Source organism: Sciurus carolinensis, chromosome 1 (genome assembly GCF_902686445.1).
Source record: "Sciurus carolinensis chromosome 1, mSciCar1.2, whole genome shotgun sequence".
Lineage (NCBI taxonomy): Eukaryota > Metazoa > Chordata > Mammalia > Rodentia > Sciuridae > Sciurus > Sciurus carolinensis.
The window spans coordinates 203,398,528-203,418,352 of NC_062213.1; the positions used below are offsets into that span (position 1 = coordinate 203,398,528).

The 19,825-nt window shown below is 39.5% G+C and overlaps 1 protein-coding gene across 1 annotated transcript in view; it reads left to right on the forward strand.

The window, feature by feature from the left end:
* Window positions 1–19,825, forward strand: part of Rere (arginine-glutamic acid dipeptide repeats) — a 315,130-nt gene that overhangs the window by 162,910 nt on the left and 132,395 nt on the right. Inside the window, 3 exon segments of the mRNA XM_047522366.1 lie at window positions 10,633–10,681; window positions 17,038–17,162; window positions 18,640–18,739. Coding sequence (XP_047378322.1) covers window positions 10,633–10,681; window positions 17,038–17,162; window positions 18,640–18,739 — 274 coding nt within the window.

Below are 19,825 nucleotides of genomic sequence, written 5' to 3' on the forward strand. Positions count from 1 at the left end.
TTATTTCAATGCACAGAAAAGCCAGCAACATCTTTGGTCAGAAGATCGGCTTAATCTTCAAAGACTGCTGCTTTATAAATTGTTTGCAGTTGTGGTGGGGGTTTTTCTTTTTCTTTCTTTTTTTTTTTTTTTAAGAGCTGGATATTTATGTGCATGCAGCTTTGCAGTCCTTACGCCATTTCCATCTTTGCAGCAGGTGATTAAAGGAAAGCCCTGAGGAGCCTGAGATAACTTGAGTTATATGTCATTGCCAAGTACTTGGAATGTTACCACAGAATGGCAATGATGGAGAAATAGGATAGAAAAGAAATGCAGACAATGGAGCCAAGACCCTTATAGCACTTCTAGAGATCTTTCTCACCTTTAAAAATTTTTAAAACCATTTTTTTCCTGAAATTACTGAACACATTATTGTATATGGAGGCCATTATCAGCTTATTGTCAGCATGGAAATTCTCATTATTCCTCTGTCAATGCCTTAGTTTCTTAGTTGTGGACTCTGAATTATACTTAGGAGAAACCTGTGGGAGAGCTGCTTCGGTGCCTGGAATCCTGTTTTGAACTCGGTGTGACCTCTCAGAAGAGCACTCTTATTTCCTCAGGCCTTGGTTTCTTCTATAAAGCTATTAAATTCGATTAGCTAGCCTCTCAGGAAACTTACATAAGAGAAAATTTAGAATTTTATGATTGCAGATTTGGGTAAATTGACCTGTGTTGACCTTTGTAGTTGCATATGAGTTTGAAACATTTACTTTTTTCAGTTGTTGACTGGTTCTCTTTATGTTCTTGTTTTTGTTTTTGAAAGAAGGCTGTTTTTTCTGTCAGTTTATCAGTGCTGTTTTCAGGTTAATTTTTCTGGGAGGGCTAGTCTTCTGTCACAAGCAACACAATTAACTATCTTAATTTTTATGACAAATATCTTACTGTCTGTGACTGAGCAGTAGTCTATTTAGATTTTTGGAGTCTTTATTTATTCAAAATATATGTAGCGAGAGGTGTGGGCTCTTAGATACAGTAGTGAGCCGAAGCCAGGCTTGCTTCCCGCCTTCAAGATGCTTTTTATCTGGAGGACAACACAGCCACTGAAAGAAATAATTACACAAAACCGAGAATTCACCACTGTGATACTTGCGGGAGGGGAGAGAAGTAGTGCTGTGAGAACACATGAGAGGGATGAGCTCCCATTTTCACTGGTTACCAGTAACAGCCATGACCTCCCTATAACAGGCACTGTGCCTAGTTCTTTCTGTAGATCATGTTTTGTTGTTTTTATAGCAACCTTGCAAAATGGTCACTATGAAATTCATTTTATAGATGAGGAAACTCAAGGCTCAGAGAAATTGAATCATGTCCTCAACATCATACTTGGAGCTCCTTGAGAGGCTGAGGCAGGAAGATTGCAAGTTCGAGACAGCTTGGGGAATTTGAGGGGACCCTGTCTCAAGATAAAAATGAAAAGTTCTAGGAATGCAGCTCAGTGGTAGAGAACTCTGGTTCAGTCCCTAGTACCACAATACACACACACACACACACACACACACACACACACACACACACACACGAGCTAACAGAATCTTTGTATTGAAAAGTTAATTCATTCAGTTCATTTGACTCTGAAGTCTGTGCCCTCTTCCTGTACCTTAGTGTTTAGACTCAAGTATGTGTGACAGTGCTCAGCAGTGAGTTGCCCCTGTCATGGACATCCCAATAGGATCTACAAAGCAGGGTCAGTGAAATTTTTCTTAACCTTGAAATAAATGGTAATGTGTTATGGAATGAATACAAAATTTGAATGAGTTTTAAAGATTTACATCTGACCTTAAAAGAAATTTTGAACTTAATAAGTGCTTTAGAAGTAAGCAATAATGCTGGCTAAACCTAGCATACTACTTTATTGAGAAACTCAGCATACTATTTTATTCTTTATTCCTGTCATCCTCATTTTCCTCATCCCCTAAAATGAGATTTTTCACCAAAATAAGTGATTTTAATGAATTGCTCTTTGGTTTTAAAATTTGGTGGGGTTTTTCTTTTGTCTTTTTTTGGACTCTCAGACTGTTTCTGTGGTCACTTTCTAAATGGGCTACTAAGTAGAGGTTCTAGTGTTCTTTGCTTTGATGTCATGTCAGCCTTCCTTCTCAGTGTAACACCCTGTGGAAAAGATAAGAATTATTACTATCACATTCTCAAGATCTGAAGGATAGGAACAGGGAAGATTGCCCAGTCTCTGACCTGTGAGTGGTCAGTTCCAGCCCCTTGGGAATGGGCCACAGGACTCACTGCTGTCCTGTCCCCAGGATTGGGGGTGGGGTCAGTTCTGGGATACAATGGGATGTAATGCCACCTGTCTATGAAAGGCCTCGTTCTCTTAGCTCTTGCTCTTGGTCAGTCACGGCAGTGCTTCTGCTCCTGTCTTCTCTTTGGAGCATTTGTCCCTCCTCTTCCCAGGAGACTCAAGACATTTGAGCATCTTGAGTGAGCACTCAGACTGTTGCCCCTGTGCCCCTTTCCTCTCTTAGGTGATTGTCGTGATGCCGTCAGGTTCAGTGGGCAAGCCTGGGTTGGGGCAGCCCCTGCGTCTGGCCATGGCCTTCTCATCTCTGCAGAGAGCTGCTCCCTTTTTGATATTCAGTTGCAGGCTCTCCGCTCCTTTCTGTCCATTCTCTGTTTACTTCTTAGACTAAAATGTTTCCATGGTAACAGGTTACTTTTCAAAGGGAACATCTTGTCATTTTATTTAATCCACTGCAGCTGAAGAGGACTGAAATATTAAGTTGTAGTTGCTATGGATACTGCTTTGTTACATCGGTTTCTTTTGTATCAAATTTCATATACAATGAATTTCTATTTTTTTTATACTCAAGAAATAAACACAATGACTTACCATTATTGTTATAATTTGACTTCTGGGACTTTTTTTTTTACATATTCCTAAGTGAAGATTTGTAGAATAATGAAAGCTGAATCTCAACTGTTTTAAAAACATATATTATTATTATTAGCTACACAGAGAAATGCCTCCTATTGCTGGCAAGGATGGCGACAGTTCTTAATTCACTTTATGTAGTCTGAGCCACAGTTTAAGGATATCTTCAAAATGATAGCACTGTGGCCTGAACCCTTAGGAAGCAGGGAAGGGAAGGGGAGGGAGTACGGGACTTGGAGTCACTCCTCGAATGTCATCACTTCCTCTCGGTTCAGATGTCTGCAGGAGAACTGGGGGAGTCTTTGTACTCAGCTTTCTCATATCTACTTCCGCCTGTGACTTTAAAAACTTAAAATTTTTGGATTCACAAGAACTTGCAAAGACACTGTCGAGTGGTTCCATTTTATACCAGTAGTATACCATATGACGGTGGGAAATTGGCAATAGTACATGGTGTGTGTACACTTCTGTGCCAGCTTGTCACCTAAATGGCTAGTGCAGAGGCCACCGTGGTCAGGGTTCAACTGTCCTGGCACTGCACACTCCCCAGCACACCTCTTCCTTGACCATTGGCAACCACGAGGCTCCTCTTCAGCTCTGTGATTTCTGTCATTTCAAGAATGTTACACAAACCTTAGCCTTTTAACTTGAATCGGTTTCTCTTTCAACATGATTTTCAGTGCTGTTAAAGAAAGTTTTAGATTATTTTGTAGTAACATAGAACCAAAATAGAGAAAAGTCTATGTATTCTCATACTTTTATTTGTAATCATTGTTTGTTTGGTTTTATAAATAATCAGTCACTATGGGAGTGCGATTGGGAGCTATGACTTAGTCAGTTAAACTTCAGTTCGTTAGCCATGTGCTCTTAGACTACTATATAAGGCTTCAGTTTTTTTTTTTTTTTCTGATTACAGTAGCCCCTATATTACAGAATCAGACCTTAAGAGTAGGTAAGAAAATATCTATGTATGTGTGGTTTTTTTTTTTTTTTTTTTTTTTTTTTTAATTTACTTTTGGAACCGAGCCTGATGGTGCACACCTGTAATTCCAGCAGTTTGGGAGGCTGAGGCAGGAGGAACAAAATTCCAGGCCAGCCTCAGCAACTTAGCAAGGTCCTAAGCAACTTAGTAAGACCCTGCCTCAAAATGAAACCTAAAAAAGGTGGGGATGTGGCCGAGTGCCTAAGTGCCCCTGGGTTCAATCCCTGGTGGGGACTCCCTGCCCGCCACCTAATATTTTCTTTTTTAGTTCTGGGAATTGAACCAAGGGCCTTGTGCTTGCTAGGCAAGCAGTTTATCACTGGGCTTCATTACCTGCCCCATATAAGGAAATTAGCTTGTGACACTTAGTACATAGTAAGTGTTCAATGTATAAGTCTGTTGTTTATTAGTGTGACAGTTAGTATTCTTATTATCTATAAAGTGGAGATACTGTCTTACAGGGTTGTCATTGGACTAAGGTTGTCATTGGAATAATGTACACCTGGGATATAAAAGTACCTCATGAGTGAGAGTTCTCTTATTTTTTTGTGCTTGTGTGTGTGTATCATAAAACTACAATACACCTGGATTTAGGGTAGTGTATGTAAAGACCTTGAGGCAGGGGAAACGGTGTGTGTGCTGCCGGGTGTCCTACATCATCCTGGAGTTCCCTTCATTTCTGGTGACTGAGCAAGCATCCTTTCTGGATTTTCCCCCTGCCACACTTCCCCTGCCTCACTGGGCTAGTTGTGCAACTTTGTCCATCCAGGCAGAAATCTCTTTGGTGACTCTGCTGCTTTGAATACAGAATAGAATGAGCCCTGAATTTCTGGAATAACAATACTAATTCTTTTGGTAATGTCGAAACATAAATAATGCCTAGAAATAAGAGAATACCACAGAGCATCTGCAGCAGGAGGTGAGTGCCTAGATGTTAGCCACTCCCCTTGATGATGGAAGAATGGAAGATAGTGTGGCATCTTGTAGATTAGGGGTCTTTTGAATTTTAGTGCTTCCCAAAGTGTGATTTTTGGACCTCCTTATTTATTTGTTTGTTTGTTTGTTTATGGAACTGGAAATTAAACCCAGGGGTGCTAAACCACGGAACCACATCCCCAGCCCTTTTTATTTTTTTTATTTTTATTTTTTTTAATTTAAATTTTTATTTTTACAGACTGCATTTTGATTCATTGTACACAAATGGGGTACAACTTTTCATTTCTATGCTTGTATACAATGTAGGTTCACACCATTCATGTAATCATACATATACATAGGGTAATACTGTCTGTCTCATTCTACTATCTTTCCTTCCCCCATCCCCTCTTGCCCCGTTTTCCTCTACACCATCCAAAGTCCCCCACCCCCACCCCATTACATATTGTCATCCACTTATCAGAGAAAACATTGTGCCTTTGGTTTTTTGGGCTTGGCCTATTTCACTTAATATGATATTCTCAAACTCCATCCTTTTACCAGCAAATGTGAAAAGAGCCTACAGAGTGGGAGAAAATCTTCTCCATACACACTTCAGGCAGAGTACTCATCTCCAAAATTTATAAAGAACTTAAAAAACTTTACACCAGAAATACAAAGAACCCAATCAGTAAATGGGCTAAGGAACTGGGCAGACACTTCACAGAAGATATACAGGTGATCAACAAATATATGAAAAAGTGCTCATAATCTCTAGTAATTAGAGAAGTACAAATTAAAACCACCCTAAGATTTCATCTAACTCCAATTAGAATGGCTATTATCAAGAACACAAGCAATAATAAGTGTTGGCGTGGATGTGGGGAAAAAGGCACACTCATACATTGCTGGTGGAGTTGCAAATTGGTGCAGCCACTCTGGTAAGCAGTATGGAGATTCCTCAAAAAACTTGGAATGGACCCATCATTTGACCCAGCTATCCCACTCCTCGATTTATACCCAAAGGACTTAAAATCAGCATACTACAGTGACGCAGCCACATCAATGTTCATAGCTGCTCAATTCACAATAGCTAGATTGTGGAACCAACCGAAGTGCCCTTCAATTGACGAATGGATAAAGAAACTGTGGTATATATACACAATGGAATATTTATTTTTTATTTTGAGTCAGGGTCTCACTAAGTTGCTGAGGCTGGCTTTGAATTTATGACCCATGCCTAAATGATTATTAATTTTTAATCAAATTTCCATCCTTGACTTCCTGTTTCTTTAGTACTTTACAAGGAAATGGGAAGGGATATAAATGTGTTCTGCTGCAGACCAAAGGCTGATGGTGGTTTTGAGGAAGACTTCCTGTGATTTGAATTGGAAGCTGAACTGACCATTGTTTTCATGGAACCATTTCTTTTTGAAAGAACCACTGACAAACTGTGGTGCCTTAGACTTGTGGATTTGGTGGAGATTACTTGACAATGAATGAAGTATAGACTGTCATTTGAAGGAAACAACTGATGTTTGCCAGTGCTAAGATTTGAACTTTGAAGTAAAAATTAGAAATTTAAAAATCCTGGCCCCATCACCATGAACCTGACATTTTCTCTGTACTTTGAAGACTTTTCTTAGACTGTGGATGGTGATATTAATGAATGTAATTTTATAAAAATATTGTTTAATGAACTGTCAATATATGGAAGGTTTATAAAACTTAGCAAAGCAATAGTTTCCATATAATAATTCATGACATTGCAAAATCATGTTTGAGTTAGAAGATCCATTCACGGGCAAAAAGAAACCTTTAATTTAATTAAAAAATTATTAAGATTTTATTGACTGATAGATTACAGCACTGGGGATTGAACCCAGGGCTGCTCTACTACTGAGCTATATCCCCATCTTTTTTTATTTTTTATTTTGAAACAGGGTCTCACTAAAGTGCTGAGGCTGGCCTCTAACCTGCAATCCTCCTGGCCTGAGCCTCCCGAGTAGCTGGGATTACAGACTTGTGCTATCATACCTGGCTTCTGTTAAATTTTTAGAATCACATTGTACATAAGCCTTCAAGAAAATCTCTTGCCTGGAGCAGTGGTGCACGCCTGTAATCCCAGCGACTCCAGCGACTCGCCAGTTCAAAGCCAGCCCAGCAACTTAGTGAGGTTCTAAGCAACTCAGCAAGATCGTGTCTTTAACAAACAAAATATTTTTAAAAGGGCTGGGGATGTGGCTCAGTGATTAAGCGCCCCTGGGTTCAATCCCTGGTACCAAAAAAATAAACGAGAGAGAGAGAGAGAGAGAGAGAGAGAGAGAGAGAGAGAGAAAGAAAATCTCTTGTTGAGCTTTGGTGTAATGTCAAAAATCTGTCAAGGTATATTCTTCCCTTCTTCAGTTACATAGCTGTGTGAGGCTGACTTTTCTTAATATACTTTAGACAAAACAGTTTACTACAGCAAACTGAAGGAAAAAAGAATCCTGCTTTCCTGTGAAGTCAAATAATAACAAGATTTGAATTTGCAGCATTGTAAAACAGTGCTTATGTTTTTGCTGTTTTATATATATTATCCTTGTTACTATTTATTTGGATTGATTTGTTGCTATTTTTAAGTTAACAAACAAATATTTTATAATTTCTCAAAACTACAAGTCCTTGGTATGCTTGGTCATTTAATGAGTATAAAATAGTCCTCAGACCAAATTTTTTAAAATTGCTGCATTAGTATGAGGGAAAATGTAGTGAGTTTATCATAATGAAAATTAAGAATATTTCCTGCAAAGCACAGTGACGCATACCTATAATCCCAGTGGCTCAGAGGCTGAGGCAGGAGGATCACAAGTTCAAAGACAACCTTGGCAATTTAGTGAAGCCCTGTCTCAAAATAAAACATCAAAAAAGGTGGGGTTCTGGGGATGTGGCTCAGTGATTAAGTGGCACTGGGTTCAATCCCTGGTACCAAAAAGAAAAAAAATAAAAGAGTATTTTTTTTTGTTGGTATTATGTTTAAGTATTACTTTCTCTTGTTTGTTAAATTTTGCGTGTTAGTAGTCTAGAAATGTTCATGAAGCCAAGGAACTTTTAATGTGTGCTAAGTATATAAATAGAAGCAGGCAGGTAAGGTAATTTACCAGATTTTGAGGGCACAAAGTATGAATTTAATCTCAGCACTTGTACTCTACAGTTTACAGCCCCAGGCTGCCGCCCAGATTAGAGCGTCCCTCCCTCCTTTGCTGGGCCTCCTGCAGTAAAGCAGGCCTCTACCACCGTCCTCCGGAGTAGCAGTGTCTGATAGGTGTGTGTTGAGGAGGGGCCGGGACAGTAGGTGCAGCACGTCTGATCAAGGAGGAGAACTGCGATTGCACCTCTGAGGCCAGTCTCCCTCCAGACTTCTTGCCTTTCATCTTCAGTTTTGATAGTTTCCTGTCGGATGCATCCCACTTTGTCTAATGGGATGTGTTGCTTCCTGCCTCTTTCTATCTTTGACCTAAGAAATATCTCAACATTTATTCTGTATGTATTCCCTGGCTACAATAGGTATGCCATTGTTCACTCTTCAGACTTAATCCCATTTGAAAATAAAATCGGTATATCCCTTGCTATAAAACCTTCTAATTCCTGCACAAACCTACTAAAACAATCTGCCTCCAACTTCTTTTTTTCCAGCATGATATTCTTCTAAAGAAAGGAGGTGGCGGGGTAACAGAGTCAGCCCTGGTGCCAGCTCTTCTCCACCTTGGCCCCTGCCCGAGGTCTGCCCCCTGGGCATGGGTTATCCCCTACCCCAGGTCCTGCCCTTGCCTGACTTATTGGTTTCTCTTCCAGGTGCTTTTTAGAACTTCGCCACTTTAGAAATTGTTTCTACCTAATGTCTAATTTTCATAACACTCTTTAGTATTTTTGTATTGTTGCTCCTGAAATGTCTTATGTTTGTAATTAGAGGGGTTGGGCCTGTTCTGGGGGATGGGCACTACCTCCCCAGCTGGCTGGATTTTGATATTCAGGACTGAACCACATGTCTTCTTCTCTCGTGTTACTTTCTTCTCTTCCTTTATCATGTCTGCCACTCACCATTGCCAAAACAAAGCTCTCATGAAAAGAATTATTGAGTTTAAAGAAGAAAAGAGTACTGAAACCAAGGACTCTAAAGGAAATAGTGGTTTTCACTTCAAACAATGGGGATAAGTGTCAGATCCACGGGAGGTAAACAAGGGACTGGGTCCCTTTTTGGGTTCTTTGCATTATTGTGCTCTTCAGCCTAGTCCACGGCAACAAATAACTGTCAAGCCGTTCTCACTCATTTTTTGGGTGGGTATCGGGAATTGAATTCGTGTGCACGCAACCATTGAGCCACATCCCTAGCCCTGTTTTGTGTTTTACTTAGAGATGGGGTTTCACTGAGTTGCTTAGCACCTCGCTTTTTCTGAGATTGTCTTTGAACTCATGAGCCTCCTGCCTCAGCCTGGAGCTGCTGGGATTACAGGTGTGCACCACTGTGTCAATCAGTTCTCACTCTTTAAAAGCCTTTTCCTTCATTCTGCTGAAAATTCAGTGGTTCCTGTAAAAACAGAGCCTTGTCACCGGCATGGAAGGGTTTTCCTGAGATAGACCACAGGTAGTTGTGATCCCAGGTTGCAAGTTCTAGAAAGCTGTGGGAGGGCAGGATTTCTTTATCTAGCAGCATGCACACAGTGCCCTATGCAAAGCCTGGGAGAAAAAAGATACCAGAAGCAGAGTGTCGCACGCCTGTAAGCCCACTACTTGGGAGGCTGAAAGAGGAGGGTCACAAGTTGGAGACCAGCTTCAGCAACTTATCTAAACCCTGTCTTAAAATAAATAATAAAAGGAATGGGAGTGTAGCTCAGTGGTAGCACCCCTGGGTTCAATCCCTAATACCATAAACAACAAAATAAAAAAAAAATGCTTTGTGAAAGAATGGAAAGAGGAAGACATTTGTACCCTTTGTGAGGAGGTGACATGGGGTGAAATGGGCAGGAGATCAAAAAATGCTTCCCTGCAGTCTTGGTCGTTTTAAAGCCTGGCTGGTTTGGATTTGGAGCAAGGGAGAGAGGGTCGCAAAGAGTAGTGAGCGGGGCCTTCTTAAAGGGAGCTGCTCTTGCCTCCTCCACCTGCTCGGCTCAGTCCTTTATTTCTTTTTCTTTGTTTAAATTTCACTTTATGAGCAGTGCTTTTTCTGACTGTCCTGTGTAAAAGACTATAAAAATGTTGTATCTTTTGCCATCTAATTCGTTGGCACTTATTACCTGATCTATTGTTTTGATTTCCCCCAATTAGAATGTAAGTTTCAAAAAGATAGGGATGCTTTTCTAAAATTTGCTTTATCCCCAACATCCAGGAAAATCCCCGACTTACAGTAGGTACTAAACAAACAATTACTGAATGAGTGAGTGACCGAGTGATCCAGGGAATTATAGGACCATCAGTTATCTCATTTGTGTTTCTTGAAGTTTATGGTAGGGCGCCCAGAGTGTTTTGAAAAGGAGACATGTCTGTAGGATTGCACTGTAGGAATGTCTGTCTGTCTGTCTGAGGCATGAGAGAATGACAGTACAGGAAGATACTCAGGTTGGGAAACTGCAGCAGTCAGGTCTTAGGAAGGAAGGAGTTAGAGATGTGGGTTGGGGGCTCATGTAGGGGCAACATCAGAAATCCTGGGAAAGTGAATTCTTCAAGTTATCCCTCATTTATTTGAAGTAAATTACTTTCCTTGAAAAATATGTAAATATTTATGTCAAAACTCTGTTGTGCAGACCTAATCTGTTCTGTTCTTTCATGGCAGGAGGTTGAACAGCACACAGGGGGAGATCCGTGTTGGTCCAAGCCACCAGGTAAGACACATTTTAGTTGTTCCTTTACTGTGTTTTTAGTCCTCACATTTTTGCTAGAACTTTATTTTGTTGAGCAGCAAACTGTTATGTGGGATTTTATTTAAATTCGGAAGTTGTGTTCAGATCATCACATACTTTTTAAAAAATTGTGATAAAATGTACATAATAGGAAATTTACCATCTTAACCATTTTTAATTGAGGAGTTCAGCGACATTAAGTACATTATTGTTGGCAGCCACACCACTATTCATCTCCAGAACTCTTCATCTTACAAAACTGAAACTCCAGTTTCATTATGCAGTAAGTCCCTGTTCCTGTCTCACCCATTCCCAGCAGCTGCTGCTCGACTTCCTGTCTCTGCATGTTCAGTCTCTGTGCCTGGTGGAAGCCAAGTTGTGCAGTGCTGTGCAGTGCCGTGTCTTTTTTTGACTGACTTATTTCATGTAGAGTTGTGTGCTTGAGGTTCATCCATGTTGCAACATGTAACCGAATTTCCTTCCTTTTAAAGCTGAATAATGCATTGTGTGTTTGTATCACAGATTGTTTATATATTTTTCCACTGATGAACATTTGTTTACTGCATACATTTATGTAAAAAGACTGTATGCAGGAGGCCCTGGATTTGATTTCCCTGGGGATTGAATACCAGCCTTGTGCATGTTAGGCAAGCACCCTGCTGCTGAGCCACGTTCCTCCCCATCCTCCCCCAGAAGATTTTTTTTCAGCACCTTTTCCTGCAGACAAGTCAGGATGGGCAGTATTTTCAAAGTTGGCAGTTTGTTGCGTTGTGAGCTATGCCACTCATCTTACGCAGTTTACTGAGACTCCTCCACTTTCAACCCTAATATCAAGTGGGATGCTCTGACTGGCAGGATTCTGGCTTATGAATCAGCATGTCCTGGGCAGGGTAGACTTGGGCTCTGCTGGGCTTCTCTGCAGTTCTCATGGTGCTTGCTGGCTCCTCAGGCTGGTAGCTGTTTACTGATTTTGAGATGCACTCTTTTCCTTCACAATTTAGCTCTGCTTTTGGACTTCATCCTGTGATTTTAGTTTCATGACTACATTTGTCCTTTCTCTAGCATGTAAACTAATAGTGGTTCTTAGAATAAATGAAGTGCAGCAAATGTTGAGAGGAGGAAAGGACCTTCTTTCTTTTCCTTAGGAGCAAGGACAGTTTCCTCAGAGTAGCCCACCTCTCATTGCTGTGTATTCAGTCATGTGCTTCTTTCTAAAGCAGTAGGAAATGGGAATGGTGTGGCTATGATTTGAGTTGAAATGGATGTTGGGAAGCCAGCAGCTGAGCCCATCAAGCCATGATCCTTTATGGGTGTAGAGATTTCAGGTGTCTCCTGCTTCATTTTTCTCTTTAGATTTTGAGCTTTTTTTTATTTTTTTATTTTATTTTTTTATTTTTGGTATGCCATTCACATTTTTCAAAGAATCTAGTTCAACTGTGTAACGAGAAATTTTAAAATAAGGTACATTAAAACCCAGACACAGAAACTATCAGGTCGTATAAGTTCTGGAACACGTTTCTCATCCTTGAACTGGGGAGATGACTGAGAAGGCAGAAGGAAGCTGCAGGAGGATGATGCTGTCTTCAAACTCTGCCTGTCAGTGACCAGGGACCCAGCAACTGGTTGGCTTCCCTCAGTTATATATCCCTTTCTTTGCTTTCTCATGCACTGCATTCTCCCACGCATTCTTTCTCCCACTGTGTGTTTCCAGTATCCAGACATCTTTGTAGCAGAATTATTTTATAGACCTCTTGCTATAACAGAAAAAGTGATTTCTAAGGAAAAGATGATTAAGTTCTTAGAAAAGAAGCAAATTTGCTGATTTTTTTTTTACCCTTCATTTAAAATCAGATGTTTATTTAATATCAGATCTTAAATACATTCTATATGCTTTATTTTCCAAGAAGCACTAAAAAAAGCACTTTATAAAAACATATTAACAGATATAAAAGCAGAGGAAAATAGTACAATGAAGCCCTCTTGTCAGTACTTGGGACTCACAGATATTAAGTCCTAGTCAGACTTGTTTCATTCATTCTCACATCTCTTCCTACCATTATTTTGAAAGGAATCACAAATATAACACTTTAATTGCAAATATTCCAAATTGAAGGGCTCTTTTAAAAGAAAAAAATCACAGTATATCACACCAAATAAAAATGATCAGTTTCTTTATCCAGATGTCTGCTGTATATTAAATCTGTATCCAGGTTTCCCTAATTGTTTGTCTTTTTCTTTTTTATAGTTCAAATTGTAATCTAAGTAAGATCCATTTGTTATAATTGCAATTGATTGCTATGTCTCTTGAATCTCTTTTAATCCACAGGGTTCTCCCTCCTGTCCCCTTTCTCAGGGTATGTGATGGAGAGACTTAAGGTATTCTATAGGATGTCTCACAGTCTAGATTTGACTCATTCTTTTTGAGCCATTAAACATTTTTCATTGTCTTTTGCATTTCTTAATAATTAGCAGTTAAATCTAGAGCTTTAATCACATTCTAGTTTGGTACCCTTGCCTTCTGCAAGAACATGTCATAGATAATGGTAAGTATTTCTGTCAGGAGGCACATAACATCTTTATTTTAATGATAATTAGTAGCTGCTCATTATTTCTTAGATCCATTATTTTATTAGGGAATTTCAAAATGGTGATAATCTAATTCTGTCATCTATTCATTTATTTACTGACTAAATGAAACTTCCTCCTTATCAACTGCTTGGTTCCCTGAATCACATGGGAAAACAAGGTAAATGCTTAATTCCTTCCCTCTGGTTCCCAGTTTTCAAAGTATGGAGTTGATTTCGCTGTATCTTCCAGTGGTCACCAGTGGATTTAAAGTTGGTCTTTGTCTTTTATCAATTCTTTTTGATGATTAAGTGATCCATTTTGAGCCAGTAGGAGCTTCTTCCTGCCACTGGTGTTCTTCTGACTTGATCCTGGTGTTTTTGGTTTGGTCCTTTTATCCGATGTGACATGATTTTAATCACCTCACCTTGAACATTTCCTTTTCTGGATTTGGAGTCATACTTTTCTCAGTGGAACCCTCGTTTGTTGTGATGGAAAATGGTATTTAGAGGATGACCTGGTTCATTTTTAGGTTTGTTACTATTCCTAGGCCTGGTTTCAGTAGACAGAGTTAGAAAATAGCTTTTTTTCTTTTGTTTTGTTTTCTTCTTCTTTTTAGAGACAAAATATGTTGTGTATTTTTATTGGTGCTTTCTAATTCAAATCCAGAATATATATATATATATTCTGTTGTTCTTTCATCTATGTCTTAATCTTTCTCCCATGCCTTAAATCCCATTTTTTAATGCCACAGACATATAATTATTTGCTTTTATCTCAGTATATATAATATATATGTAGTAGAAATAGCTCAGAATAGCAGTACTCACACTGCTACAACAATATCGAACACTTTTGTTTGTTTTTGTACTGGCAAGAGAACTGGAAAGAGGTTTGTTTGTTACTGGTGATTGAACCAGGGCCTTTCACATGCAAAGCACATGACTTTCCACTGAGCTACGCCTTCAGCCCCTTGGAATCAGTGTATGATTACATTTTGTTTGGCCTGCAGTAGAACATATCCACTAGGACTGGGATTGTTGCTCAGTGGTAGAGTGCTTGCCTAGCATGTGTGAGGCAGTGGGTTTGATTTTCAGCATCACAGAGAAACAAAGGTCTATTGACAAAAATTAAAAAAAAATATATATATATCCCATTAGTGCTGTATAGGCAAATTAATGTTTTAGAGTTACTGGAAGTAGCTTCTAGAGTGGAACCAATTCAATACATAGTTATTGTTATTCCTTCCTTCCTTCCTTTCATTCTTCCTTTTCTTTCTTTTTTCTTTTTTTTTTTTTTTTTTTTCAGTCCCATGGATTAAACCCAGGGCCTTGCACATGCTAGGCAAGTGCTCTGCCACTGAGCTATAACCCAGCTCTTTTTAAATTTTATTTTGAGACCGGATCTTGTTCTGTTGCCCAGGATGACCTTGAACTTGCCATCCTTCTGCCACAGCCTCCCAAACCCCTGGGATTACAGACATGGCCACCACTTTGGGCTGAGATTGTTATTCTGTAAACTTCTTATTTTAATGTATTTATATCACTTATTTAGGTAAATGATAGAATGATTTGCACACTTCTTCCCCCTTCTTTTTTCTTTCGGCAGTACATCCTGTTGTTTCCTCCGCAGCAGCATGTAGAGCTCCTTCTCTTTCCCTTCTGCCATTTTATAGAACTCCAAGTGGACATAACAGTTCATTCTTCCACTCCCTGTCGATGGCTATTTGTGCTACTCCAAGTCTTCCACCGTTACAACTACTGCTGCAGTGAATAGCCTTTGCATATTGACTTTTGTATATTTCTCATTGTGCCTTTGGGTCTGTTCTCAGACGTGGGGTAGCAGGCCTGGAGGGCAAGCATATGTGTAGTTTTGATTCCTTTCTGTCATCACTCATAGATGAGCAACGGTGTCCGTGTTACTAATTTGCATTTCTCTTGTCAGCAAGGCTGACCATTTCCTATGATTAAAACCATTTCTTTTTTTTTTTTTTCTTCTTCTTCTTCATACTACCTAATTATATTTCTAGTCCATTTCTCTTGAGGGAGTTGGTCTTGCTCTCCAACAATAAGACTTTTAACAAACAGCCATTGGAGAGCTATGTACCTGGTTCTGTACTTGGGGAAGCAGAACTCAGTAGTCAAGTTGAAGACCTTTCAATACCAGTATTTATTGTGTTTTAGTATTATTTTAATATTTTCACTAAATGTTAAGCAGAAATAGTTGTGTCACACAAGGGAATGTTATAAAAGTCAACACTAAGTCAAAGAAGAGCATCCTTGTTTAGAGAAAGTCAGCGCTTCATGTACTTTTGTGGGTATAGAAGATAGTATACAAAGCAGAGGTTGCAGGCTGGCCTGAGCCACATGGCCTACCGATGTTGTCTTTTGTCACACAGTTGTTTTAAAAACATTTGAAACTATGAGTTTTCACATAAAAGTGAAGATTTCTGGAGTTTGGAGAAAATTGGGAGGGTGTTCAAATACTGGTTCCTGTCACTGTGTGGTGACAGTCCCAGGGTAGGGTGACTCTGTTCCCGGCCTTCCTTTTACCACAGCCCACTTTACTTCTCAGTACAGAACACCCACTCTCTGCTCTAGGAGTCACTGCCCTGCCTCATTATGAAGCTCTTGTAACATGGCTAGTACACATAGGGACATGGTGTTTTGTTTAATGTGGCTACTAGACTGTTTAAAATTAAATATGTTGCTCTCATCACTGTTGGGCAGTACTGTTGCCTATGTCCTTCATTCAGATTTTTTGCCTTGGGTTTGTGTACACCAGAGCTTCTTAACTTTAACTCTCAATTTAAAATATTAGACTCACATGCAAATGTTCACCATATGCTGAGTTAAGAATGTGTGTGTCTTACAAACATTTAATTTCTCACAGGTCTCTGATGGTCATATGTAGTCATAGAAACCTGCTTACTTTTGCTCTGCCCGAGCAGAGTGAGGATGAGAAAGTGGCTGAGGTATTTTAATCTGACAACTTAGAATTTTGGTTGTTGAATACTGTTGTTAAATATGTCATGTTTTTGAGGTTCACCTTATGCACAGTGAAGTGTTCTTATGTATACTGTTCAGTTCATGTTGATGATTCATATCGAGATACAGAACATTTTTGTTATCCCAGAAAGTTCTTCCCTTCTTTCTCATAAGCACCCCACTTTACACACACAACCACCACTGTCACCATAGGTCCATTTTACTATGTTAATTTTTAATGTCAATTTTAATACTTCATTGTTTTCTGATGTTGACCATATATTGTTGACTAGTGTTGCTACTGACTCTCTCTTGAGTCACATTAATCGAATAGGATGGCTCACTTAATTTAATTTTTTCATCATATATCCTTAGATAAGGTTTGGCTATTTGCATATATCTTTGTAAACTTGTTATGTTGGAAATGAATGTGTGTTTCACTTCTTTATCATGTAGCTATTATCTCCTACAACATTTTATGTTCTGTTTTTTACTTTATTCACACATGTTCATTTCTGTTCCTCTGAATTGTGCTGGTACAGGTTTACTTTGACAGTGTTTTCTGCTTCCTAAATAGAGATGAAGCAGTCTTTCATAATAACTTCTGTGGTGAAATGGTCTTGATGTGGTTTAGGCCACCTTAAATGACTTGTGGTTTTGCTGTTACTTTTCTGTTGCCTGAAGAAAGAGTCTCAGGAAACCATTGCATCTATCCCAAGGACTGCCTACTGAGATAGCTCTTTCTAATACATGCATGGTTGTGACCTCTTCATCCCTGTCTTGCAGGCCAAACTTCCAGATTTGCAGCCATTTCCTTCTCCAGATGGTGATACTGTGACCCAGCATGAGGAACTGGTCTGGATGCCTGGTGTTAATGACTGTGACCTCCTTATGTACTTGAGGGCAGCAAGGTAATAGGAATCTGCCCCCTCCTGCTTTCTGAATTAGGCCATCTGAATTGATTAGAAGACAAAAAACTCTCCTTTCCCTGACATTTTATTTGTATATTGGGCATTCTCTATGATCAGAGCCCTGATCTTACTAGAGAAAACAGTTTACCATGGTAAAGTCACTTTTTTTCTTCTTACTTGGTTTTGTCCCACATCAGATTTTGGAGCTCTTCAGAAGGAAAACATTTTTAAACCCTATATGTAATAATTACCACCCTTGTTCCAGTTGAGTAATTGAATCATTTACCCCATCTTATAGTTCCATTTCGGATTTCACGTTCTCTCCACTTTGTGGTTGTTATTAATGCCAGACCTGAACCTGATTTTTTTCGTGGCTTAGCTACATGAGAACTTTGACCTGTGATTCTGTAGAACTTGCTAACATACAAATACCAGAGATGCAGAAGGGCAGTTTAAATCCCCTCCTAGTACATAATGGGCAGAAGAGCCTTTCTTAGTCTGCACTAATTTCTGAGACACTGCAGTGTTGCCAGTGAGCGGTAGAAGACCCTGGAAAGCACAGCTGCAGGTGCCTGAATCCTGCTTCAGATGTTTCTAGTCAGCAGTGCTAGGCACTGTGTTAGAAGGTAGAGATAAGAATGTGCAAATGGAGTGAATGACTTCTAAGGGTTTTTTTTTCTCTCCAACTTTTCACTTTTAATAAGAATTAATTTCACATGTCTTAAGTTTTTTTTTTTTTTAATTTAACACAGTGAGTGTATATTTGGAGACTTTCCTTTCAAAGATTTTAATCAAATCATGTTTTATGCATATATTATTTGTACCAAAGGAAATTTTGCTTTATGTATATATAGAAAGTACCAATCAAAAATAAATAAAGCTGGGTGTGGCAGAACATGCCTGTAATCCCTGACTTGGGAGACAGAGGCAGGAGGATTGCAAGTGTGAGACCAGCCTCAGCAACTTAGTAAGACCCTATCTCAAAATAAAAAATAAAAGGGCTGGGGATGTGACTCAGTGGTTAAGTGCCCCTGGGTTCAATTCCTGGTACACAACAAACAAAGGAGTGAAAGGAAGATCCCTAGAGGAGGGGAGAGGAGAGTGGCAAGTGGGCGGGTTGGTGATCATAACCAAATGCCTTGCATGTATGATTTTGTCAAAATGATTCCAACTCCTGTGTTTAAGTAATGTTGTCATAAAAAAAAGATTGTAAAGTAGTGGAGTATCGTGACAAATAGATTCAGATTATTCATGTGTTCAGATCTGAAATCTTAGGACTAATAAAGATGGGGAAGAAACAACAGATGGATGCAACTGTAACATTCTGTTGCTGAAGGAGTGAAGGGTCATAACAGGCATGTTAGGCAGGTTATTGTGCAGGCGATAGTGAAATTTGGAATAGGCTGAACATGAACTCTGAAGATCTCTGTAGTGTTGCTGTGTGCTGATGAAGCAAACAATTTCCTTTCTTCCCAAGGAGCATGGCAGCATTTGCAGGAATGTGTGATGGAGGTTCCACGGAGGATGGCTGTGTCGCAGCATCTCGTGATGACACCACCCTGAATGCACTGAACACTGTAAGTCTTTGAAGTCACCCTGGGCAGAAAGACAGTTTTTTTCCCCCCTGTGCTAGCTGTAGGGGTATATGATGACCATGGAGTGTGAAGAAGCCATTTGTTCCAGAAGGGAGTGCAGTGTTGTGCTGCTGGGAAAGGGAGCTGAGTTGTTGTCTTGGCCCTTGGGCTCAAGTTGTTCCAGTTGCCAGACAGTTGACCTCAGACCAGTGACCTGGCACTTCCAGGATTGTGATGAACCTCAAATGAGATCCTGGTAATAGTGGTTGATACTCACTGAAAGCTCATGAACTGAGCCCTGTGTGTAGATAATCTTAATTCATCTTCATGCACCCGCTTGTGGTAGGTTCTACTGTTAGCACCTTTTTAGACACAAGAAAACAATTAAATCACAATCCAAGGTCATACATGGTGTGACTACAGACATCATGCATTTAACCTCCTCCACTTTGTCTGAAAGCATGTGTTTGAAAATGCATGGAGGGCTACAGAAGAAGCTGTGCTTCTAGGATAAATAACTTACTCTTTTTTTAAAAAGTTTACTTTGGGACCATTTTAAAATTTCACATGATAATAAGCGAGTTCCTGCTGGGAATAGTGATTCAGGCCTATAATTCCAGATATTTGGGAAGCTGAAGTAGGAGGATAGCAAGTTCAAGGCCAGCTTGGGCAATTTGGGAAGACCTCTCAAGATAAAAAACAAAAAGTGCTGTGGATTTAGCTCAGTGTTAAAACGACCCTGTGTTCAATCCCCAGAATCCACTCCCCTGACCCCTGAAACCAGAAACTGGGAAGCAAAATGAAATCAGTGAGCTGAACCTTACTGAGCTTACTAAGTTTGTTGCATGATGTGCCACCATAGTCAGTCATCTGCTTTAATACTGTAATAGCTACACAGCAGCTCAGAACAGCATTACTCCTGCTGCCATAAATAATATGATTACTGAAAGCAGTTTATTATTTTTGGACACTTCATTTTGACCTTAGAATATACTACAAGCCATATAGGGAGATTAATATATCTTGAAGTTACCTGAAATAATCCCTGTATGGGAAATAATCTCTGTATGGTTACTAATATGAAATCAC